The following is a 25976-nucleotide window of genomic DNA, read 5'->3' as shown; positions in this document are numbered from 1 at the left end:
TTGCAGGCCTAGGGCTAAGAAAGCTGCCACCACGTCTTGTGGTTTTATAGTCAACAGCTGTTTTTCCTTGAGGTGTTATGCTGCCAGGAAATCTGGAGGGAAGAACTCTGCTCCTTAGAAGCTCTGGATACCATACAAGCTCTTGAAAAATTCCTCAAAAGCTCACAGAAAGAAATACCATCTTGATTACATTTTGCTAACTGTGCTAGCAGGCTCTACAACCTCTCCACCCTCCCACAGCTACCTGTGCTCAGATACAGCAGAGCTCCACTGCCTTGGATCAAACTGCAGTGAAAATGGAAAACAGCTAAGTTGTGAGAGAAAAGAAAAGAAGTAAAAGGGGAAAAGCCTGGTCTGGGGCTGCCCATGCGCTCCTCATCCTCCACTGGTTTGGGGGTTTGCGTTTAAGCTCAGGTCCTTGTATTGGATCCTTGAGTAACTCAGCAAAGATCAAGTACTTTACAGAAAGCTCTGAAGACTTTAGTTTCCTCTGCCATACAAACTTAAACAAGCTTCTTGTTACCAAAATCTATGTTTAAGAGAAACAGAAGTCAAACAGAAAGCTTACAGCAATCAACCATTAGCAGTTACTGGAACATTTCCATGAATCTACAAAGTTGCTGAGCTTTCTCTTTCTGAAAACTGTTTTCTTCTGTGTTTATTTATGCTCAGAAGAGTCCTGCTGTGCCACAACTATGGTGACTACATTACTAAAGGACAAGTAAATTGGAGGTCTAAATTGTAAACAGGAAGTACAACTAATTGGAGTGATCTTTGATTGTAGTCTGGTTAATAAAAAGCCAACCAGTTATCCCTCACAACTCCAAGGTACAGTTTACAACATATTTGTAAACTCCCCAGATGCTCTGTTTTACAAGGAAATTGCAGTGTTATCCCTGGATTTGTCATCTACATTACTTGCTGTATGAAAGAATTGTGGTGATCTGCCGCAATAACAACCAAACAAGAAAGGTTGGAGTAGGTGTTTTGAACAAGGTTGTTGATACTAAATTGGGAGGAGCTGCTGACTGTGTCAGGGGTGAAGAGGCCTTGCAGAGATCCAGGCAAATGAGAGAGATGGGCAATCAATAACCATGTGGTGTTGAACACGAGCAGTGCTGCATTCTGCACTGGGAAGGGGCAGCCCCGGCTACACATACAGACTGGGGGATGAGATCCTGCAGAGCAGTCCCATCATACTTACATTGTCTTTCCACACAACCCCATCAGAGGATCCAGCTGTTTCTTTACAGTGACTTAAAAAGGTGGCATTTTCAAAATTCCCTCACCCCTAGATGATCCACTGCCCGTTTTTTTGGCACACACGGGTGAGTTCTTTGTACACTAACAATCAGCATACAGGAACAGCACAAACAACGATCAAACAAGCACACTCGATGACAGTTATCACATTCAATATTTACCTTAGAGGAGGAGACCTTATCCTCTTACCCGAGCTGCTAGCCCTCCCATGCACAACTTTCATTATGTCTGATGGGCAGGCAACCAAAATAAAATAATAATAAAAGAAATGCTTTAATACTCACTACTCAGTGCTCTCAGCTGTGGGGCTCTTCATTCTGGGGATCAGGGTCCTCCTGAGAATACCTCCATGCCAGCTGAGATTCTGTGATCCCAGGAACCATCGAGGCTTATTCGCTCCCACCTGAAGTGCCAAAGTGATGCTGTAAATCAGACTATCAGGAAATTCTCTAAGAATCAAGTTGGATTGTTAGAAAGCAGACACTCTTTATTTTCAGCACTGAATGCATGGGGGTTGCACTCCACCTATCACACCTATCACTTGGGCATCCCCAGGGATAAGGCATCCACCAGCCCGCTGGGAACCTTCTCAAGACTTTATCCAACCTAAATCTCCCTTCTTTTAGTTTGAAGCCCTCATCCCATCACAGCAGACCCCGCCAACAAGCCTGCCCCCTTCCTTCCCCCCCCCAACCCCCCCTCCTTTGGATAGAGACGGGCTCCCTCAAGAGGACCCCTTCCCGCTCCTGCAGCGCGGTTTACATTCGCAGGGCACGGGGCTGTGACAGTGACCCCGCGCGGTGCCGTGCCCCGCCCCGCCCCGCCCCGCCCCGTCAGGCCGCGCTGCGTGCCGCGCTCCGGGCAGAGGCGCGCTCGGCATGGCGCAGTACGCGAGGGGCGCCGCGGCCGTGGCCGTCATCCGGCTCCGCAACCCGCCGGTCAACGCGCTGAGGTAACGGCGGCTCCGGCCGAGGCTTTTCCTTCCCGGCCTCGGGAGGCTCGGGCACGGCCGCTGGGGGTTGCCCCGCTCGGTTAGCGGGCTCCTCCCGAGCGACGGCGCGGGGCTCGGAGCTTTGCTATCGCTTTGCTGGAACCGCGCTGAGCTTCTTCGTGATTTATGCCTGCCTGAATCTCTAGAGGGTTTTTCTCCCGCCAGCTTCACGCGTGCGCGCTTTGGGCCGTCTCCCCTGGAATCTGTGGTCGAACTTGGCACTTTCCTTGTCCCTGGGTCGCGGAGCAGGAGCTCGCAGCGTTAGCTCAGCCGCACTGCTCCTCAGTTCCCGTGCAGGTGGACATCGGCCTTCCCTCCGCGTCTTGCTGCTGCTCTAGAGGTCCCTTCCAAGCCCTGCCGTCCTGTCATTCTCACTCTGGCTGATAGCTCTGCGTCCCAGGGAGCAAAGGGCTCTGTGAGCAGAGGGCACGGCTCAGCACCGACATCAAGCCCCGCTATCAGAGTGCGGCCTTTAAAAACGGTGGAGGCGTTGACCCCCGAACGCGGCACCTGGTGAAGAAAGTGATCTCAGACCAGCTGGGGACACGCGGCCCCTGAAGCTGTCATCTTCCACCTGAAAAGGGCACGCATGCTCTTTGTTTCATGCAGTTTGCTGCAAGGTTTGTGTGCAGTCCATACCTTGAGTAGCACGCAGATCCCTGCAAGCGGCTGCAGTTGCGGAGCCGTGCTGTAACAGTGACCATAGTGTGTGTTCTGTCTGTATTCACAAGGCAAAATATCCACTGCAGTCACGCACACAACTTCTATAGAAGTAAGTTAGTTAAAAAGAAGCTGCGGGGCCATGTAAGAGCATAATGTGAAATGCAGGCTGCTGCCCTTGCTGTGGCAAGGTGCACTGCTCCAGCTGCCAGCGCTCACTCTTTCACTGCAGTGTTTGAAAGCACAGAAAGACCCTTCTTACATACTTAAGATAATTGGAATGAGAAAGCAAATTAGGAGTAACCCAACAGATGAACCGGACGTGTAAGCCCCCAGAACGTCTCTTGGATCTCCTCTGCACAAGAGCTGGCGTGCAACTCAGCTAGGCTGTGCCAATAGAGCTTTCTGTCCCTACAACAAAAGGCAGCAAGCACTCCAGCACTTTGCTGTGACCTGGCCCTGGTTCCCACAGCCCTGCTGTGCTGTGCTGCTGCTGACCACCCACCTGGTTCTTGGGGTCCAGCAATCTGCTCCTTGTGCGATTGCAAAGCATGAGTGAAGATGGGGATCTGCATAGCATGGGTTTAAATCAGTCAAGATGCTGAGCTTGCAACATAGGAGGGAGCAGGACAGGTAGCTGTGATCACTCCAGCAGCTGGCTGGCTGAGACAGTGAACACTGCCCATGTGCCTGTGAAGTGCAGTGCAGATTCTTCCACTCACCTGTAGCCAGCACCAGAGGGAAAGTCTGGTTGTTTAGGGCTCTTAGTTTATTTCCTGATCTACTGAGACTTGCTGAATTCGTGAGGAGCAAGTGTGAGAGCTGCGCAGAGCTTGGCTTTAACCAGGCTTGCACCACTTGGATAGCAGTTAGGGTAAGACCTGGTTTAGCAGGATCAACAATTGTTTCGTAATAGCATCAGGCACCTTTAGGCTGAAACTTGGCTGTAGCTAGGGAAGGTAGAGGGCACTCTGTGATCCTTGTGTGTACCTTCTGCTCCTGCATATTTTAGTTGCTTGTCTGTAGGGGAGCAGGTTTGTGATTGCTGTTTGAGATGTCTGTGTAGGTGATAGCAGGCAGGGAAAGTTACAGACAGGAGCCGTGTCCTGCAGTCCTGACAATTTAATTTCACAGCAGGCACAGATGCTTTTTAAAAAGCTGATGTGCTTTTCCTGCTCCAGCCTCACCTCTCTCTGCCCATTAGACATGATACTCAGCACCGTTAGCCCAGCTCCCGCACCATCGCACCAGCCATTAGCACTTTAGAAGCCACTGGTGGGTAGAAATTGGCTTTTTGCTGTCTGACAGCATCCACTGCTGTGCAGGTACCTCCCAGGCGGTGCTTTCCTGAGGAATATATGCTGACTTGTGAGGCTGGCAGCAAATTTGGTTCCCACGAAGACTCCCTTCTAGCTAATCCATCTCTCCACCAACAGAGCTGGCATGTACCAAACTTTTTTTTTTTTTTTTCCTGGTTTACAGAGGTTTAACTTCCAGAGTTCTGCAGTCCTAATGCATCTGTGAGACCACAGCTTCAAGAGGAGGCACTTGGATATGCCAGGAACAGGAAGTTTGGGGGATAGACAGACAGGACTTGTAACAAGAGCAAGGGTCGGCCGCAGCCTGTGAGCAGAGGTGGGCTGCTGGCACTGCATGGCTCCGTGGGGCACTCAGGAAAAAGGTTTTAAGAAGTGGAAAGGTTACTTGGATGCGAATAAGAAAGCCTGTAAAACATGACAGGAGGGATGTAAGATGGAAGTTAAGAGGATTAAAAATATACAGAGTGCATTGCAAAGTGTGCTAAAAACAATAGGGGGAAAAAGTTGTGGGGGGGAAGGGGGGAAGAACCCTGTCAATTACAGTTCAGGAAGGGGGTCTTTCATACTGATAGTTCTTTGAGATCATCAGCTCAGTGTGCTTGCCCAAAACACCCACAAAACACTGGGTGTCACCAGCACATATGTGGACTACAGAACAGAGGGCACCATTCCTCTGCAATAAAAAACCCAAAAGTCTTCTGAAGTATTGCCCGTAGTTCTGGACTATGCTATTGCAGAAGGATACAGGGACGATCCAGAAAGGGACGACCAAAATAACTGAGGGGCCAGAGCATTAAGAAAGCATGCTGAAGAGGTTGAGAGTCAGCAGGTAGGAGGGGAAAGGCTGTGGGAGAATAAGGGCAAGGTTTATGAAATCCTAAAGAAGGTAAATAAATTGGAGGTCTATCTCTGGTTACAAAGTCCTGCAGTAATCAGACATTGGGGCCTTTGATTACACTGGTAGGAGATTGTTTTCAAAGAGATCATACAAAGCTCGATGCCACAGGAGCCCGTGGAGGCAGATGGGCTGACAGGATCAGGGATTAAACTAATTCATGGGCAGCAGGTCTGTAAGGGATGCTAAATGAGGGTACGTAGATGCATACTGGACTATCCCTCATGCAGTGATTGTGGATGCTGGGGGAAATACAAAGGGGAGAGACCAGACCTGCACGATGCACAGAAAGCATTTTCTATTGTTAGGTTGAAGCTCAGCTGAGTTAATTTTCAGGATTCCCTTAAGCTACTTTCCTTTATCTTTTAGTTTGCCTTTACAAATCCTTGCAAAAAATAATAAAGAAAGAAACCGTGTTACAAATCCAGCACCTCATCACTGAGATGGGTAGAAATAACCTGTTGCCTTCAGCCCCAAGAACAGTCTGTCCTGGGGGGCACGTCGTGCCCACCCAGTGTGCTGCTCAGACATGTAACACTCAAGCACCTTGGCAGGATGGCTTTTCTTGCAGTCAAAACAGCTCACATGGCAGAGCTGACTACGTAGCACAGAATTAAGTGCTGATTGGAATGCAAATAGTGAATTTCTCATTGTTACTGTTAAATGAACGATACTGTCGCACAGTAATGAAATGCTTGTGCAACTGACGGTGACTTTTTGTCTCTTTCGTGCTCTAGCTGTTTGAAGTTGCAATACCCTTGAGTCTTTTTACAGTTTTACTGTCATACATTTCACTGTGATTTCAAACAACATCTTTTACGATCAGCTGCAGTGTGTGTTTCAAGCCATGCAGCTCACACCGGCCTGTGACATGTCCTGGAGCAGGCACGTTGCTCCAGGGCAGGAGAACAAGAAGCTGCCAGAAGCCCGGGTGGTGATTCCTCCTCTTCATCCCTGGGAGAAAGCTGTATGAAGGGAGGAGAAGTATTTTTGCAAGCACAGTGTCACATGGCAAAACCAATTGTGTGGTATTAATACAGATAACGTGCGCAGCTTGGATGACGAATCTTCCTTGTGGCAGGAGGGTGTTGCTGTGAGTGCTATGACACTGAGGGCTTGTAAATCATTTCCCATGGAAAATCCAGAACGTTTTCATCTGAAACAGACTCTTCCTATTGGTATTTTGCAACTGCTGAGCACACGGGTGCACAGAAACGCTGGATTGCTTCCTGTGACAGAACGATGGTTCTTTGCTACACAGTATTTTCACATCAGTAATTTAATATTTGTATGAAATCCTGTTGCATACTTTTTTCCCCTCTTGGCAGTGTGATTTGTAAAGATAAGTGACATTTCATAAGGGTTTTCCCTTTAATCTTCCAGCCAGGTGGATTTGGTACTTCCCTGGCCCAGCCTTGAAGCAGAAAGCAGGCCTGGTGCAGGGAGTGGTGGGTGCAGCCTGTGGGCCCCCCCAAACTGTAGCACAGCACTTGGTGTCACAGAGGGGCCGAGATAAAAATGAATCCTTCATACGTATTGTCCCAGAGAGTGTTTAAAAGAGCTTTTTACCCCTGGAGCTCATTTCCTTTTTCAACAGTCTGCAGATTACTGGTGGTTTTGCATTAATTACTTTTGAATTACGTTACACTGTTTTCCTAAGAATCAGAATGTTCAATTCAAAAAGGCATTTTCAGAAGAACATTCCCCTGTGCTGCTTGCTTTGAAAATAGCAATACTGTGGTCACAAGAAGATTCTCCAGCAAATGAATGACAGGTCAGCAGCAATAAGCTTGTTGGATTTTGGCACTTGCCCTTGAAGTGAGAGGGAGAGTAACAAAGATTCAGCCAGAGAGGTTATGGCAGAAGACAAACCAGAGGACAGACTTACATGGACTCACTGCTTATTTTCACTGAGCTGCTTTGTGTCAGTGGAAAAGTAATGTAGTTGGTTGTTAGCCACTGAATCTCTAATTTATTTCAGTTTGACAGTTCTCCAGGCACTAGAGGATGGACTGAAAAGAGCAGATGCAGATCCTTCAGTGAAAGCTGTTACAATCTGTGGTGAAAATGGGAAATTCAGTGCAGGTAAGGCGTTCCTTCAAACCATGTGAGAAAAAGAGGAAATGCTCTCTGCCCACACCAGAAGATTCTCTGTCATGTACCATTAACAATAAAATGACAAAAATTCTGATTGGACTGAAAATACCTGCAAAACTGGACTTTTCCTGCTGACCCAGGTTGAGCTGGGACACATCACAGCTTGGACTGTCCGGGCCAGAAATAAGCTAGTTGATTCATGCTGAAACTGAGGACAGCTTCTTATCTTCCTGATACACTGATGTCTCCTTGCTTTCCATGACTTTGTATAAAATCTCAGGATCAAGAATAGCCAGGTGTATATAGAACCATCCTGGCGTGGGGCAGTTATAGATCTCCTCCAGTTGTAGACATATTTGAAGCTAACAAATTTCTGTAAAATTTGGCATTGCTTGTAAGTAATTCAGACTTATTTTTTTAAGTAAGAATCCTTGCAAATCACTGTAGTAACTGCACGATCATTACAGTTACACGCTCTTCTATTTCGCCATCCCCTTAGCACTCTGAGTAGGGTTAAGGAGCCTGAGCTTCTTGCTGCTGGTCCCAAGAGATCATTGCCTGTTAACATGCCAGCAGCATGTTCTGTCAGACCTCAGTCATCTGTGAGTGATGATGGTTAATGGCACTGAGGGAAGAGTCGTTCCACTCAACTGCCTTCCCCACTAATTCCTTTTCATCTTTCTGTTTCCACAGGCGCTGATATTCGAGGATTTTCTTCTCCAAGGAAACAGGGTCTTGGCTTGGGCCCTATAGTTTCTCTCATAGAAAGAAGTGAGAAGCCTGTGGTGGCTGCCATTGAAGGCATTGCCTTGGGAGGAGGCCTGGAGGTGGCACTTGGCTGTCACTATCGTATCGCACACGTGCAGGTAACACTGTGAACTGGAGAAGTTGGTAGGAGCTTCTGGAGCCTGTGGCCATGTACAGAGTGGGAGGCTGCTCCTGAAGAGCAGCTGAGCAGCACGTCTTTTCTAATTAGAAACTTCAGAAACTGAGTGTTAATTTGTACTCAGTCTCAGTAGTCATTATCAGAATTCTGTGTAGCTGGCTCATGCAGCATTACTTTCTTGTTTTTTTCTCCACTGCCACGTGAATTTTGCATTTCTTTCTGCTAGTGGCCTAGTTTCAATAGGTAGTTGAAACAGCTAGCATAGAGCACTTAGAATTTGATTCCTCATGGGCTGTTTCCTCAGGCTGCACTCTAACCAAAAGATAGCTTCCCCCCCTTCCCATATAAGTCATTCAAAGTCATCCTTTTTTCTTTCTCTCAAATCCCTTCCTTCAGGATTGCCAAACTGCCTTTTACCAGGACCTCATCTCCTTACAGAGACTGTTCCCTGGCAGGAGCATCTCCTCCCTTTTTCAGTGTGAATCACTTTCTCCCTGACAGTGTGGGTTCCTATAACACAATGAAGAGGTACTTTACATACCCTGCATGTGACCTAAGACAGGTACCTGAAGTAGTGGTCTTAAAATGACCCCACATCTCTTAAGAGCTCAATTGGAAATGTACAATATGTTAAAAAACAAAAAAAAAACAAAACACGTGCTAAATAAAGTTTAAGCAAAGACAGGAGTTGTCACTGGCTTCTCTACCATCACTCGATTAAATCTCAAGTGCACCAAGAACCACTTCTTCATTTTGGAAGGGTGGTTAGTGAAGAGTTCTGTACGTGAGTATTTTCCTGCAATACATTTCTAATAAATAGGAAAGGGAAGCAGGAGATCACAGAGATACTGACAACTCTTTGCCCTCTTGAGCTGTACATGTGTTGTGGTTTGGGGTGATGCTGTTGGCTCTGTTGGTCTCCTCCAGCTTTGCTCTAGTTCCCCTACATCCGCCGATGGATGATACCTCTTCTGCTGCTGTACATAAGTTCTTGAAAATTTGAGTGGGCTTCTGGGTTAAATGTCTTAGCAAAAACAAAGATTCTGTGTAGTTCCTTGAGGATTCCTAGAGAATCAGCATATGAATTGGGTCTAATTGTCTTTGCTCAGTTTCTAATTACTGGTCTTGTTAATCAGATCTGTTGTTGAATTTGACTTTGGTTTAGGCACGGATGGGTTTACCAGAAGTCACAATTGGGTTACTGCCAGGTGCTGAAGGCACTCAGCGGCTCCCCAGACTGGTTGGGGTTCCTGCTGCTCTGGATTTAATTACTACAGGTAAAGTACTGTGCCATGCTCTGTTTATAAGGATGACAGCCAGTCACACCATCGCTTTGGTCTAATGAAGTATGATGTTTGTAAGGACATAGCTGCTTGAATTGAGATTCAGCTTGATTCCTCTAAGGATCAACTAGGAAATGGACACACGCCCTTCTGAGGCATATAGTTAGTTATGCATTTGATACCTGTTGGGCAGTCTGGTATCTGAATCCAGCTATACAGAAGTCATTTGATCAGATCGAAAGAGCGTGAAATCACTTGTAATGCCTCAACTGTAGTCACTGATTTCTCTTTTCATAACAGGAAGACACATTCCAGCAACTGAAGCACTGAAGCTGGGCTTGGTTGATGAAGTTGTGGAAGAGAACACAGTTGAAGCAGCAATTCGTTTGGCAAACAAGTTGATTGGTGAGGAAATAATTGTAGCAATGCCAAGAAATAATTGGTGAGGCTGAAGAGAATTAGAACAAAGCCCATTTGCTTGTTCCAGCCTCTGCGTTCCATTCATTGGGTTTTGGCATCCACATGAAGTAGAATTAACTGCACAATTTGTTTTCTGTGAAGTGGAAGTGGGGAAACTCAGATGCTGAAGAGGTGCAGAAATTTGAGTAAGGATTCAGAGAAAAAAATAGTCAGGAGTCCTCTTGCTTCTATAGTTTTATATCCATGCTTTTCTAGACTACTGCACTCTGATTTTAGAGAGTATGTGCTTTTTCTGTGCATAGATTTGGATGACATCTGGTATTGTACCTGATTGCACTATCAATAACAGCTAATTGAAAATAATGTTCTCCCTCTAGTGGAGGGACCAGCACTCTCAGCTGAACTGAGGGATCCATGTGTGACTAAACCTTTAGCTGCTTCACGACAAAATGGCCTATGGAGATGGGAAAGACACGCAAAGAGATTTCTCCACCTTAGAAGTAACAAAATCAAATTCACAGGATCTAGCACTGAATGAGGGTCGTTCACAGACCAGCCTGGAAAAAGTCACCATGAGGGAAAACAGAACATCTTGCTGCTATCTTCGGAGAGAGACCGTTGACTCCTGTCAGAATTTGATGTACATCACAAGATGCACACAAAGAAGAAGAAAAAACAACAACCCAACACCACCACCTGTCTGATCACTTGGCCTTTACGTGCAATGCTTTTCCAAGCTGACGTGCTCCTGCAGCTCTTTCCACTACAAATAGGAGCAGTTTTCTGTAGGAGTGCTTCTCTCACTCTAGAAGCTCAAGCAGCCTCAGCTTTGTGCTGGATGACAATGCACTGTATTTTTAAGATATCTCAGTGATTGCACTATTCTTCAAAATTAGTGTCTTAGCTGCAATGTGGCATTTACCAGATAAGTGCAAAAGCGTGTTCTTTGTCTGGGTCTTCTGAAGTGCTCTTCCTTCTCATTGTATTCATGAGACTGTATCTTCAGTTTTAGTGCAGCACTCATGACATCCTTTCCTCTTTCCCCATATGTAGTCAGGCTGTTTAAATATAAAACCTCAGAAAGATGGGTGATATAATTCCCTACTGCTTAAGAAAAGCTAGGGCACTCTCGCTCGCTGATCTCATTTGTTTTGAATGATAATTCTTTGTCTCTATCTGTTGGAAGAGCAGTGAAACAGTTCTACTTTCCTAGACAAATTAACCCAAAGTGTTCCCTTTAACATACTCACTGGGATAGGAATGACACCTTGTGTTAGATCTACACCAATACCAATGGCATAAGCAGTATATCATCAAATGATTAACAGATACATTACTTTATCTAGCCAACTGGCAAGCATCCTGGTTTTTAAACAAATGCTATTTGAAACCAGGTGTATTTTAGACATTCATAAGTTTGTTTCTTCTGTGACCAGCATGGTGCAGCAGAGGATAATTCCAAAATCAGCTTGACTTCAGATGAGAACCTCAGGAACGAATCCCTGAGCACACTGTGCCTCAGTGTAACTTGCTTTCTGGAACTTGCATCTGCTGCCATTACTCACAGATCCACATTCTCTAGCTTCATTTCCATAGGAAAACACCACAAAGAGTTGTGTGCTTATGCAGGTCTCAAAGATCCTACCTGTATGTCCAACAGGTAACCTGTCCCTGCTCATTGTTTCTAGTAGCTTTTCTTGCACCAGTGAAAAATGAGTAGTACTGAAGGTATTTCACATAACACCATATACCAACTCCGACAGGACTTCCAAAAGCATGCTTTCAGATTTTCTCCAGCACCTCTTCTGGCAGTATGATCTTTAAGAGCGAAAGCAGTGGAGAGACAGTTCACCTTTATTTCTCTCCTACTTTGAGAACTCATCTTTAGACTTCACAGAACATCATGAGAAGTTTTGATGCCCCATTTAGCCTCCCATGACCTGATCAAGCTGACAGAACAGGGTCCCCAGAGTCCACATATTCCTTTTGAATCATTCCTTGCTTCAGCCTTTGCCTAAACTTAAAATTCTTCTGTCATACAGCAGCAAAACAGTACTTTCAGTTCTGTACCTCAGTCACTAACTTAAGGCTGCAGAGGAGATGTGACAGCCTCATGTAGCTGGCCTGGTTTTTGTTCACAGTGAGTTATGTTCTCAGTGATTGTGTTCCAGGCAGTCTTAAACAGAGGTGAGATTACATAACGCCATAACACAGGTGCACTATATACAGAGTGCAGCATTTTGTTTCTGGGGTTTTTTGTTGTTGTTGCTTTTTAAAAACTGAGGTTAACAAGTGCTGGCTTCTTACAGAACAGTAAGGTTAAGTGACTCACTGTCACCATTGGAATTCCTGCTCTTAGCCTGGGAGGGCTGTACTGCAAGATCCACCTCAGGGAACCAATTAAGGTAATTCCTCTGAAGCTCTCAGTGTTGGAGCCACAGCATCTCATGGAAGGAAACCAGGCTTCTCCATCCATAAATCTTGATGGAATAGTCCTACAAAAGAGCACCTTCTAAACAGCTCTGAAATAATGCCTGTAGAAGAAATGGCCTCCTTCAGCAAAATAGTGCCTTTGGAAGAGGAATGGATAGGAGCGACATCCTTGGAGACCAGAAGAGTGTTCTTTCATTAAATGCGTTTGATAATCACTGTACTAATTCAAAGCTGCATTACACGATTTGTCCACCTGATGGCATCACAAAATTGAAAGATTGCTGCAATTGTTTGCAGCTTCAACTACCCGCCTCTGCTGCCTTCCTGGGCTGGAGGAGAAAATGGTAGCTGACTTCTTCAGAGCTCCCGTTTTATAACCATCTCTTGCTTTCTGACCATATCTGCCGATTGACTTTTATCTTCTTTGGGGCACAAGAGCATCCATGACTTGCATCAAAGAGCCAAGCAACATCAGTTCAATTTAGATTAGTTCAGACCCCACAGGTATTAAATTCCACATGGAAAGAGGATTATGAGTTTCTGACTGTAGACCAATGGCAGTAACTGTGTGGGATGCATGTGTTTCTTCCGAGGCTCCCAAAACCCACAGGGGTGACATTACTGCTCGTGTAGTAATTACACCTTATATGGAAACTGATGGAGAAAAGCTTTCGTTTACAGTTGTAAGGGCCTTTAGTCCATCTTGGAAGATGCTCTCTATACAGATATTTAGATCTCTCTTCAGGGCATATCATTCTGACTAATATCTTCCATAGACAGAAGGTCTAATAAAGTGCTCCTTTGAGACAACCAGAGGATAATAAAAGGTCTGATAAAAGCCATGCTTGTCTCTAGCTGACACGACCAGTGCTAGCCTGAGGAACAGAGGATCACTTTCAGCTTCACTCCCTAGACATGCACAAGTCCAATAATATACCTAGAGTTCACCACTCTGGAGTACTTGTGGGTTTCTTTTGTGTTTTGTTTTTAAACACACAGTGTTTGATATTGCAGGCTTACTGTTGATTTACTGTTTTTTTTTTTTTTTTTAAATGAGGTTTTATGGATTTGATCCATCCTTCCTGCTACCTGGACTACCAACTCTAAAAAACAAAAGTAGGTATCTGTACTAGGCCCTGTTCATGGATCCCAGTTCTCCCTGCACCATTGATATCTATCTTGTTCATCATGCTTTGTTGATTTCAGAAGTCAAGCTGTAGGTACCCCGCACAACTTTAGATTCATATCATTCTTACCTGTTCATAAAAAGCTGCATGGAGGCACTACTTCAATAAGTAAGAGTTTTCTTACAGGACCCTGAAGAGAGTATAATCCCTCAATATTTTTTGTTACAAGTACTACTTTACCTGAAGACCATGCTTAAAGGTTCCTGGTAGTCTCATCACCACATCAGAGATGCACGAAGTCTCTCCAGTTTTGAGTGACCTTCCAGCCATCAGATGTGCTTCCTGGGATAAACCCAAGATTTCCTTTTCTGAAAAGATTGGCCTGACTGGATAAAGAGCACGCTTATGTTAGAAACGTGCATTTGGGAAGGCAAAGGATTCAAAAAACACAATCTTCACTGAAATCCTGCAGTACCGACAGCGAATATAGGTTGGATCTGGCAGCATGGAAACATTCTTTTCCATTTACTTTACAAGGGAAGCTTCTTTGTATTAATCCTTCTATGTGTTCTCCAAAAGCCTTAATTAAAAAGCCTGAGCTCTGAAGACCATTGTTCCAGGAAGTCAGTACCGACTCATGATGAGTGTTTGACTTAAAAAGACAGAGTAAGTCCACATTCTTCGGACAACCATGATTGTATGTGCAGGATGCTGTGAAATGGGAACCACTGTTCCCATTTCACAGCATCCTGCACATGCTGGGGCACCAGATTTCCTTCTCTTGAGTCTTCTGCTGTTGCACTGGCATTAAGACAACAGGAAAAGAAGGGAGAGCTGGATGCAACATGCCACCTTTGAGAGAATTGTGCTCCTACGGCAGAGATGGTAACAGAAGCCAGGGCAATGAGGCTATATGCCACAGAGCTTTGCAGCTCTGGGCTCCCATCAGAATGGGCTTTGTTGGTGATCCTGGGAACAGAGCTGCAGCACTACTCCGCACCGTAACACTGCCTCACAGTTGGACAAGGATTTGGATGTAACCACAAAAGCCTGCTCATGCAGCTGTTGGAATACTGAGGAGATGCGTCCTGAGTTTCAAACGTTGTTCCTCCGTGGTTTTTACTGAGGCAAGGTGCCATTAAGGATATAAGGAATAGCCTGAATATGGACAGATCAGAGATCTCCTAACAGGCATCAAGGTTTATACTCCTGAAGAGGACAGAGAGGATTTTGGTATCTGAAATATAACTAACATCTCTCAATTAAAAATCCTTTCTAGGTATTACCATAGCAACCTCTGTCTGTAATGAGGTTCGTGTATTTATGTGGCTGCTTGATTCACCCCTTGCTGACACAGAAGCATGAACTCTTCCTTTTTATTCATTTGCTCCCCAATTCATGCTGTGTGAGCCATCCTCTTGGCTAGTCCCACAGGGAATGGAGGGAACCCTGCTGCTAAGGAAGAATTGAAATCAGGGTGCATTTCCCAGTCATTCATATAAATGCCTGGGTCAGGACATTGGCTAGAATGCATCTGGCTAGCAATAAGTACTAAGCAACACTGAGGGAAAAACTCCAGTATTGAAGCTTACAGAAAAAAAATAGTCTTATGAATGTGACAGCTGGGACTGTGGAATTAGAACTGGAGAAGTCAAGCCACTCTTCAGCTGAGAAAAGGAGAGAATTATGTCTTTGAGACTGAAATCTTAGTTCATTGAATTCTGGGAAGAAGGGTCTTGAAAAATTGTCATTGTCAGGGCAATGAAAGCTGAAGGGAAACACCAGACACCTTAATACTAGACCCAGATCATCATGCTGTGCAAGCCCAAATAGCACAGTAGGCTTAGCAGGAGGAGGGAGGGGGAAAAAAAAGTGTATTGCAGTCCCATTCTATGTAGAAACTGGTAAAAGTCCATAGTCCTCCAAGAAATACAGATGCTTTGTTCTCTGACTCCATTCTTCTACCCACAGGCCAGCCCTTGGGACCCCGCAGGCTCAGCCTGAAGCCAGTCCCAAAATTGCCCAACATGGAAGCATTTCTCAGTGAGGCTCTCGCGAAGGTGAAGAAACGGGCCCAAGGGTGCCTGGCTCCAGAGCTGTGTGTCCAAGCAATCAGAGCTGCCACAGAGCAGCCATTTGCAGATGGAGTTCGGAAGGAGCGAGAGCTGTTTAACATCCTGCTGACTTCAGGGCAGGCCAAAGCACTGCAGTATGCTTTCTTTGCAGAGAGAGCAGTGGAGAAGTGGACAACACCCAGTGGAGCTTCATGGAAAAGTGCTTCCCCTCAGCCCATCCGCAAAGCAGCTGTGATAGGTAAGGGGTTGGAAAAGCCATTTCATTTCCTGACTTGCAGTTAACAGAACTCATTTCAGGGTGCAAGTAAGATGGGGCTTCACTCATGGCAGAAAGCCCAAGTAGAATTCCCTAGCAGTCACAGGACACACATATCCCAGGCCTGTGGGTGATGTAAGAAATCACCACCGCATCAGTAAGTTCAGAGAATCAAATGGTTAAGTTGTGTGCTACTATTGCTATTTAGTGCTGTTTCCTAAGGAGAATAACATCCTCTCAATTCAGAGTGAGCTTCATCTGTGGACCGTACGTAGTCTGTTCCCTTGGAAGGTCCTGGCTTTACACCACATTGTAAGCAGGTCTGCTTAAAATTTCCCTCCCCTCAGTCTAGTTCTGTAGTGCAAGTGCTCGTGCATAGCATCACTCAGGGATATGTTAAAACAAAAATGTTTTGACAGCTGTATTTTTTAAGAAGATTTTATCTCTCTGGGATCCACTCTTGCCATTTTGTAGCCCAGCAAGATAATGCCTTCATTAATTTTTTATGAGAGCAATTTAAATAAAACCTTTGATGCACTGCTGAGATCTATAAAACAGTATCTTTCAGCCCTGCCTGTTGATAGTAGCACTCAAAAAATGGTTTGATGGATGTCTTCCAAGTGCTCCATTACTCATTCTGTTTCAGAGGAAGCTTACCAACTCTGCTCTGTCCTGGGTAGTTCTCAGGCCTCCTATGCTCTGAAATAGGATCTCTCTAGAAACATTTCAGGCCATAAAAACACTTTCCATTAGAAAGCTCTCTTTGAAAGTTCTCTTCTTTTCATTAGCTTCCCTGAATTAACCCATGCTGTATTTGTAATGAAAAATTAGCCTACAAGCCTTGCAAGGAAGATCTGTGACCTTTATGCCACTCAGGTAACAAGGCATGAATTATTGCATAGGTGCCATCCCAGATGGGCCAGTCCTGCAGCGTATTCTCTGGCAGAAAGAGCTCATGCTGAAGCTCTGTAGGAATGATCAGGTGACCAGAATCAACATTAGAACAGACGTTCTTTGTTATGTACTGATTAATCATGCTACAATAAATAGCACAGTTGAAAAATCCCAATAGCAATAACAACATAGCCAGAAGGGCCATTCAGAACATCTGATCAGCTTAATTTGGTGCTGTAACTAAGCAGCAAGGGCCAGCTTCTCCCCAGGGAATGGGGTGGAGGGCAGTAACACCACAGAACCACAGGTTGGAAGGGACCTCTGGAGGTCATCCTGCCCAACACCTGTGCTCCAACAGGGCCACCCAGCACCACCTTCCCAGGATTATGGCAAGAGAGCTATTCAGTATCTCCACAGGTGGAGGTTCCTCAGCCTCTCTGCAAACCTGTGCCAGTGCTCACTCACCCTCACAATAAAAAACCAACAATTCCTGGTGTTTAGATGCAACCTCCTGCATCTCAGTTTCTGCCCCTTGCCTCACACCTCATCACTAGGCACCAATTATAAAAGCCCAATTCCTTCTTCGCACATTGCCCTCTGGTTTTTATGTACATCAGTGATATTCTGCCTTGCCACACCCATCAGGCTTTCTCTTCTCTCAGAGCTCTCTCAGCCTTTCCACATGAGTTACTCTGGTTCCTTGATGGCTTTTGTGGCCCATTATTGGGCTCTTTCCAGTAATTCTATGTTTCTCTTGTACTGGGGAGTCCAGAGCTGCACACAGTACTCCAGTTGTGACCTCACCAGTGCTGAGCACAGGGAACAGATCCCCTCCTACAACCTGCTAGCATCACTCCTCATGCCACCCAGCATGCTAATAACCTGATCCACAGCAAAGACCAATTGCTGGCCATGATCAATTTGGTGTCCACCAGGACCCCAGATTCTTTTCTGCAATGCTACTTTCCAGTCAGTCAGCTCCCAGAATATATTGGGGCATTTAATCACTCCTCCCCAGTGCAGCAATTTGTATTTCCCCTTGTTGAACCTCATGATGTTCCTGCCAACACATTTCTCCCTCTGAATAGCAGCACAACTCTCTGGTGTATGAGAGAGCAATACCTGAGCAAGACAGTCAGGGCTGGCACAGAAATCATGGCCAGAATCTACTAGACTACTAAACAGATGTAACAAAACAAGTGCAAGGTAAAGTTCAGAAGCCAAAAAGCAGGTTGAGGTCTGGATCAACAGTGGCCACAGCTAGAGGCAAATATTCTTCTAACATAGCTCAGGAAGGGAATTAAGGTCTACAGCTGAGCTTAATTCAGGCTTTGAGGCCCAAGGACAGTGGATGAGAGGTGGAGACTTGAGGTGCAGCTGGACAAGGTCATTAAAGCTTACAAACACACTCAAGACCCTGGCATCTGCCAAAACTCTCAATTCCTTCTTTAAATCAGTTCTTTCAGTGCAGCTCCCATAACCAACCACTATGGCTTGATTTGTTTGTGCTAGGCATTGACTTCATGCTTGATATAATAAGCAGCATCTATTTTGGAGGCTGTCGATCACCTCCTTTTAATTCTCAATTCCATGCCATACTAAATGTAATTGCTTTCCATCACATACTTTTTTTCTGCCATCCCACTGGGCTTTTTCCTGTCTTGCTGTGTAATATCAAATAGAGGCATATAGTTTCCCCCAACTAGTTTTGGATACACCAAGAAAAGCATTAGCCATGAGCCAACAATAAAGAAAGAACAGCTTACCTTGCTCTGAAGATAAAGGATCACTAGAAAATACACAGAAGGAAGCAGCCTCCAAGCAGAGATGCTTCCCTCTCAGCTGCCAGCCCTTAAATGGGGTTCTTGTTGCACAGGTGAACTGCTTGCACCTGTGCTCCCAGTGCTGGCCACACCCCTTCACCAGGTGCTCAGTCACTGGGTCAGGTTGTGACCTAGCAGTTCCCTAAGCTTGCCTTTGGATATCCATGAAATGAAAGCCTTTAGGAGGTGGGTATAGAACATGCCAACACAATTGCATTTTCTTCTCTCAGCTCACATAGCAAGAAGTCATTCTCCAGCCAGTGCCGTGCTGTGCAGTGTGTCGTAGTTCCACATTCTTGATGTTCAGTGTGTTCTTGTTCATCTTTGGGATGATTTTTGAGGGGCTGACACCTTTTAAAGCAACGCTGGTGATCCCTTTGAAGTACTGAGTCTCAGTAGGTTACCTAGCATCTCCCTGTTTTCACTGGAGAGAGGAAGGCACTCTGAGCAGGATTTTTGCATTCATTTCAGATGGTTAGAAATCATGCAACCCGCATTTTCCATTAGACAGTGTTGTTTTACATACTAAAGCCCTGGCACTATGCTGGTTCTTCTGTCTATTATTGCAAAATGAGAAGCAGACCACTGTGACTTCTTCCTTCTTCAGCGCCTGTTCTGTCAGCACAGGGGACCTTTAGGGGATGGAAGCAGTGTCATGAATGCCAGGGAAGCCTTGCCTTGTGGACTCCCTGTCAATCTGATATTAGCAGGACTTGTTAGAGGGAGCTGGCACCAAGTCTTAATGTATATTCATACATCCAGGATTGTGTGTCATTTTAGTGGGCATGCTTGATAGATGGCATTGCTGATGACTTGGCAACTGTTCTTGTGAATCCTGGCTTCCCATCAGCTGCCTTCATCTGCAGTTTGCTCGCTGATAAGCAGGTAGCACCCGGCTGTGCAGGTTCCCACCTGCTCTTGGCCTAGCTGTCCTTGTCTGTCTTTAGCCTACCTCATGTGCTTCTGCTGCCGGACTCTTGGCATCCATCTCTTTTCACTGTTCTCATTCCTCATCACCCAGAAAAAGAGTTCATCCCAACCCTTCTGCAGCCTTTCCATCTCTCTCTGCTTGCCTTCAGCATCACATTATTTCTGCTTGAAATTAATACCCAGAAACAAAGAAGCAGTTCCAGTCGGAATCAGTCCACCACCACCAATTGCTCATTATTATTTTTAACATGGGAAATGAGATCATCTTTGCATGTTCTTACCAATCCATAAAGTATTGTTTCCAATTCCTGTCATTTTAAAGTCCAAATATTCATTGTAGTTCAGAGTATTTTCCACTGATACATACTTCTCTGGTGTGTGTGACTCTACATTAGTTCGTACATATTTTGAGTTCATTTGTTTTGAAACTTGTTTTTAAAATCCCTCAATTAATTTTGCACAATTATTCATATTCTCAGTACCCCGTGTGATAGATCAGTAATTAACAAGCACTATTCAGTCAGCTTTCCCAACAAATGGATTTGTCATATCCATGTTTGGCCTTAACTTTTGTGAGTTTAAGCATTGCTTTATGTCTGTGGGGTAGAAAATGAAATATAGAAGTCCTGGAGTAGTTCTGTCCATCAGCTGTGCAGTCTCAATGGAACATTCAGCATTTCTCTTTCTCCTGCAGCCCATGCAGGACCCATCATGCAAAGCCCAAACATGCAAGACCCAACGATTCCCCACCATTTTTTTTGCTGCTCTAACACATTTTCCCCCATGATCATGAATCTCTATAAAATTGAAAGGGAAGTCCTCAGAAATGCTTCTTTCCCTGCTAAATAGCCAGATCTCTCCTTGGTTTTATAGCCCAATTTTAGAAAATATTTCCAGGGGAGTCATGCTGTGCAAGCTCTAATGTAACAAAACCCTTGGGGCTTTCATTACTCTCTCTGCCAGCTTCATTAAACATCATTTCATACAGGCCACTGAAGAGTTATGTAGTAAGTTGAGAGACAGCTTTTCTAGGTCAGAAACAAGCTTGGCAAGCTCATGTCTTATCTATAAGCCTACTCCTGTGGCCTAGAAAGTGCAGGACTACAGGCGTGTACGCCTGTCTGTCAAGGGATGGTGAAAACCTAGAAGGGAATACTTGGGCTACATGTGAACGAAAGCAAATAGCTGAATCAGCCACCACCACCGTGCTGGAAGGCTGGAAAACCACTGCTCATGGAAGAGTCATGATTTAGGAGGAAACAGCATGTTCACACTGTGAGAGAACTGCTGAGATTTCAGTTGTGAAACTGAAGCGGAGAGGAAGGGGAGTTGCTAAGGCCCAGAATCACAGAATTATAGGGGTTGGAAGGGACCTCCAGAGGTCATCGAGTCCAACCCCCTGCCAAAGCAGCTCCCTAGGCCAGGTTGCACAGGTAGGTGTCCAGGCGGGTCCTGAACGTCTCCAGGGAAGGAGATCCACCACCTCTGTGTGCAGCTCCAGTGCTCCGTCAGGAATGTGAACGTGGGGATTCCCTTTTAGTAGAACTTGAAAATTCTAAGGAGAATCCCCAGGTCTCCACCTCGGAAAGGAGTAAGTGAATTGAGGAGGAAACCATGAAGAAGCAGGATGCAGAACTGCAAGCCCTGTACCATGATGTCTAAAGAGAGCCCTGGAGATGGGGCTGCGCTGGGTGGGAGTGAGGTGGTGAGCAGCACTGAACACTGAGAAGAAGGCAGTCTTTGTAGCTCACCAAAGACAGGGAGAAAGCACTCTCCTGCCACATCCACGCCTCTGAGAACAAAGCAAAGTGGGAGGGGGGATTTGCGTTTGTTTGCTTTTCAGACAGCAAACCATGGACAATTAAATATTAAGACATGATTCATGTTATACTGCTTTTATTTTCAAATTAATTTTTAGTAGTGTCTGATAATGAAGTAACAGATCTGATTTCCTACAAAGGAATGTCAGCATTTGCTTGGCAGTGAAATTGTTTACGAGCAAGCTTCCAGATAGTGATATCTGTACGAGCTATGTTCTTAAAGCTAAGCAGGGAATGTTTTAAATGTCTTTTGCATGCTCAGGTTTAACATGGACAGAACTGAAGCAAGAGTGTGTGGCCTGTAGGAAAAATACACTACCTCATTTGACCTTCATTGTTGGAACTTGTTTAACTGATGCCATTATTTCAGCTCTTCTCTATAAAGCTGCTTTAGACAAAAATTTTAATCCCTTTGTTTCAGTTTATTTGTTTAGCTGAATTTAATTTGTAAACCAAGGATTAAAAAAAAATCATTTTTACAGAATTATAACAAACCTGGCCTTTGCGTAGTTGTTCCTTTATTTAGGATGTTAATAATCCTCCCATGGGAATGCTTTGCACTTTTAAAGCTGGTGAAGTTGTGCTGGCTTTCTCTCTAGTTTGTATTAGCTCCATCCACAAAGTGCCCATCATGGGAGTACAGAATAAGCAGCGTGGGCTGGCTATCATAGGAGAGTGTAAGCATGCAGCTTCATTTAATGTAATAGAGGGCAGAGCCAGTGGAAGGGCTCAAAAGGAGGGAAAGTATCAAGGCAGTAATGTCTGCAGTGTTATTTCTCAGGGCGTGAGCTGGTAATAGCACAGTTGGGGGTCTTGGAGGAACAAAAATACAGCTTAAATGGGTGCTCAGCTCTGGGGATTCTGGACGAGAGTATGGTTGGACAAGGAAGGCTGTATCTGCAGTAACCCTCAAAAGTTAGGAACGGCCCTTATCAGAGGACTTGGATTGTTCCCAGTTGGCAGAGATGTATGATCTAAAGGCAAAAGGCTGCTGATGTTCCAGGGTAAGAACACAGTGTTAGTTCCACGCCTTACGTGAAAGTCAAGATCAGATTCTTCTGAGGGGCTTTAAAGAAACAGCAGCTGAGTGTTTGAGCTTGTGTTTGCATCAAAGATTATGCAATGAAGCGCAGAGTGAGACAAACAGGAAGCTTGCAAAGAAGAGGAAGTAACCAGTTGTCTGAGCTTTTCTGGTGTCAGAATATCTGTGTGAAGTGTTTTTACTTGTGGTGATGTCTCAAAGGACCAGAGAGGCACTGGTATCCTTGGGATGAAGCTGCCAGAAATAAGGTTGATCTCCTGTCTTCACTCCCCAAGTTCTAACTATCAAGTGATGCTTGTTTCCATAGGGATAAAACTTTGCAAGGACAAGACACGAATCATGTGGACTGCAAGCACCAGTATTTTGTAATCTTGAGAAGACACCAGTTTGCCTTTATGCTATTGCTTTTCAGACTTCCTTTTTCTGAGTCTTCAGTTCTTTCTGTCTGCCTGTGCATTTTGCTTAAGCTTCTGCTTTTGATCTTGGAGATACCAAAGGAAGTGCTGCTGTCAAGTGATTGATTGTAACATTTTCTATTCATAGTTTCTGATTCTATCTCATTTTTATCCCCAGGGTTGGGAACAATGGGTCGAGGCATTGTGACTTCTCTGGTTAAGGCCAAGATACCTGTGGTAGCCCTGGAGCAGAATCTGGAGTATCTGAACATGGGAAGAAAAGCCGTGATGCTCCTCTTGGAACGTGAGGCTATGAAAATGGAGCAGGGTGCCCAAACCCTGGATTTCCATAACCCAGCACGACTCCAGTTCGCCATGGACTTCGATGTGTTGCGGGATGTAGATCTAGTTATTGAAGCTGTGTTTGAGAACATGGCACTGAAGAAGGAAATATTCAGCAACCTGTCACGAATCTGCAAGCCAGAAGCTTTTCTGTGTACAAACACATCAGCCCTGAATATTGATGAAATAGCTTCTGTCACCAGCCGCCCACAGCAGGTCATTGGCATGCACTTCTTCTCCCCTGCTCATGTGATGAGGCTATTAGAAATAATCCACGGCCGTCACACGTCCCCCACCACCATTGCCACGGCCATGCAGCTAGCCAAAGTGATGAAGAAGGTTGGAGTGGTGGTAGGGAATTGTTTTGGGTTTGTTGGGAACCGAATGATGTTTCCGTACTTACAACAGGCGATTTTCCTCTTAGAGGAAGGAAGCAGACCGGAAGACGTAGATCAGGTTCTTGAAGATTTTGGGTTTAAGATAGGGCCTTTCCGAATGTCTGATCTTGCTGGGCTGGATGTGGGCTGGAGGTCTCGAAAGGACCAGGGCCTCACTGGGCCCTCACTAGCCCCAGGGACACCCGCCCGCCAGCGGCATGGCTATCGCTACAGCCCGCTGCCTGACCTTCTGTGTGAGAAAGGCAGGTTTGGCCAGAAGTCTGGAAAAGGCTGGTATGAGTACGAGAAGGCTGGGGGTAGGACAGCCAAACCAGATCCATGGATTCACAGCTTTCTGTCTGAGTACAGGAACGCCCATCAAATCAAGACCCGCTTTATAGACCAGGAGGAAATCCTGGAGCGTTGTTTGTTTACTCTTATCAATGAAGGATTTGACATCCTGGCTGAGGGAATAGCGTCAGGCCCAGAACACCTTGATGTAGTTTATATCAATGGTTATGGCTGGCCGAAGCACAGGGGTGGCCCCATGTTCTATGCTTCCACTGTTGGGCTCCCTAACGTTCTGGCTAAGCTGCAGAAATACTCTGAGATCCACCCTGACGTTCCCCAGCTACGTCCCAGTGCCTTTCTGAAGAAGCTGGTGGCTATGGGGAGCCCCCCCCTCAATGACTGGATGTCCCACCTACACAAGCAGAGCAACAAGCTGTGATTTCACTGAGACCTGCTGTATAAATTCATTGGAGGCTGATCTCATGAAACAGCTACTGTGATTGCACAATCTTTTCCAATCAAAAACAAAGTGCTACACGCTAATGAACAATGTCAGTAACCTTCCTAGGCAGGAGGATCTCTGTCCCACCTTGCTGCAGGTGACCGCTGCCATCACCCGCCCTTCCCTCTTGCCACCAGCCTCACCCACCTTCTCGGCACATTGCTGTGTACAGATGCATTTCATTTTCCTCTGTATTTAGGTCTTCAGAGCAGTGCATCTCTCCCAGTCTTTTTTTTGTCAAAGAGACAGAGCAGCGCACGGCCCTCAAAGCAAATCACAATGGGAGGTGAGAGCAAGATGGTCACAATTCACCCAATTCCAGATCCTGGCCTAAATCTGTTTTCCAGTTTGTTCAGACCTGCTGCACGCCTCCACCCCACATTACCTGGCTATCCCAGTTGGAGCCTGCTCCCTTCCCACGGCTCGCAGAGAGCTGGCACATTTCAGGGGGAAATTCAAAGGAATTGGTGAGAGCAGCTTTGGAGAGAGAGCGGGGGGGCAGGGCTGTACTGTCACCCCCTGCCACAGAAGAAAATGCTCATGAAGCCACAAATGCATCAACCTGACTAACCTGCGCTGTGCTGCTGGCTCATGACTGGCGTTCTGCATCCAGACCCCATCCTCCTTTATCATCCACCTGGCTTCGTCCGGGCAGAAACATCTTCTGGCATCTCTAAGTGTGGATTTGCTTTGCTATCACTCCCCCTTATCTCGCCTGCCTGCGGCTACCTAATTGATCTAATTGACCAGACTGAAACCTGGCCTGGCACTTAGTGGGTTTCGCCTTGCACGGAGGGCATGCTGAGAGGAGCAGGGCTCAAGAGCTGGGCAGGCAGACTTCCAGCAGAGCAGGGGGAGTGAGCCAGGCCTCTTCCACGCTCTGGGCAAAGTCACCTATTGCTCATGTCTAGTGAATTTATCTTCTAGATCGGTGTTCTCAGGAAGATGAACGTTGAATCGTTGCTTTCTATTTTAATAAAACCACTTAGATTATCTAATGACAGATTATTGGGTATTGAACAGGACTGCAGAAGATGGAAGGTGTGTTTGTTCTGGCATCGTTTCTTTACGTGGTGGAACTCAGTACACTTCTTGTTTATGAAGGAGTTCATGTTGGAAGTGGTTGCATGCTACCATTTTCTAAAGGTAGCTTCTGCCCTTTTGCTACTCCTGCCCTTCTGTGGATGACGGTGTGAGACTGCAGTCAGAAACCCCCCCCAGAAGCCAGACCCCAAGCATCTTGTTTCTCTGGGATCAGAAAAAGAAACAGCTCTAGGTCCTGAAAACTGCTGCAGTTCTCCCCCCAGCACCGCCGTGTCACAGCTGAGTGCAATCCAGCATTTGCTCCAAGGTGAAGCGCTGCTTCCACGCGAGCGGGCTCCGCGTGACATGTTACACAACAGCAGCGGCTGTGCTGGCGGCTGTCACGTCACGGCAGGACAGCTCCGGACACGCCGCGCTGCACCCGCTCCCGGGCTCCTGCCGTGGGGTTCACCCGTTCGGGAGACAGGCTGGAAAAGGGCACCCCTTGCAGCGGGAGTGGGGTGAGGAGGGGTGGGCACGCCCTTTGTTAAGTTTCTGGATATCAAGCCCCAGCACCTTGTGGCCACTCCATGCCTCTATTAATTTTTCAGCCACGGGCATTTTGCAAAACGGCGAAGAAAAGGAGTGTGGCAGAGAATTGCTTTAGCTTTGATCAGCGTCCCCCGCAGGACAGGGCCTTCAAAGGGAGGCAGAGAGCTCCCTGCCCTGTGCCCTATGGCATACGAGGAAGCACCGTCTTGCAGCACGTGTTCAGCCTTGCCAGGAACACTGGACTCCCATTTGTGGATCACACAGCTCGCCTTCTGTGGCT

General features: G+C 46.0%; 1 protein-coding gene across 1 annotated transcript; it reads left to right on the top strand.

The window, feature by feature from the left end:
- Positions 1 to 2138: 2138 nt before the first annotated feature.
- Positions 2139 to 25161, top strand: EHHADH (enoyl-CoA hydratase and 3-hydroxyacyl CoA dehydrogenase). Its single transcript, XM_065748197.1, has 7 exons — positions 2139 to 2215; positions 7110 to 7213; positions 7919 to 8091; positions 9277 to 9388; positions 9695 to 9799; positions 15346 to 15687; positions 22788 to 25161. Exons 1-7 carry the CDS (start codon positions 2142 to 2144, stop codon positions 24056 to 24058), a joined length of 2181 nt encoding a protein of 726 aa, XP_065604269.1. The 5' UTR covers positions 2139 to 2141; the 3' UTR covers positions 24059 to 25161.
- The last annotated feature ends 815 nt before the right edge of the window (positions 25162 to 25976 follow it).

Source organism: Cyrtonyx montezumae, unplaced genomic scaffold (assembly GCF_038088225.1).
Source record: "Cyrtonyx montezumae isolate F1298 unplaced genomic scaffold, pur_monq_1.0 scaffold_5, whole genome shotgun sequence".
Taxonomy (NCBI): domain Eukaryota; kingdom Metazoa; phylum Chordata; class Aves; order Galliformes; family Odontophoridae; genus Cyrtonyx; species Cyrtonyx montezumae.
Note: the sequence above shows the minus strand (reverse complement) of the source record. Positions and strands in the feature narration are given on the sequence as shown.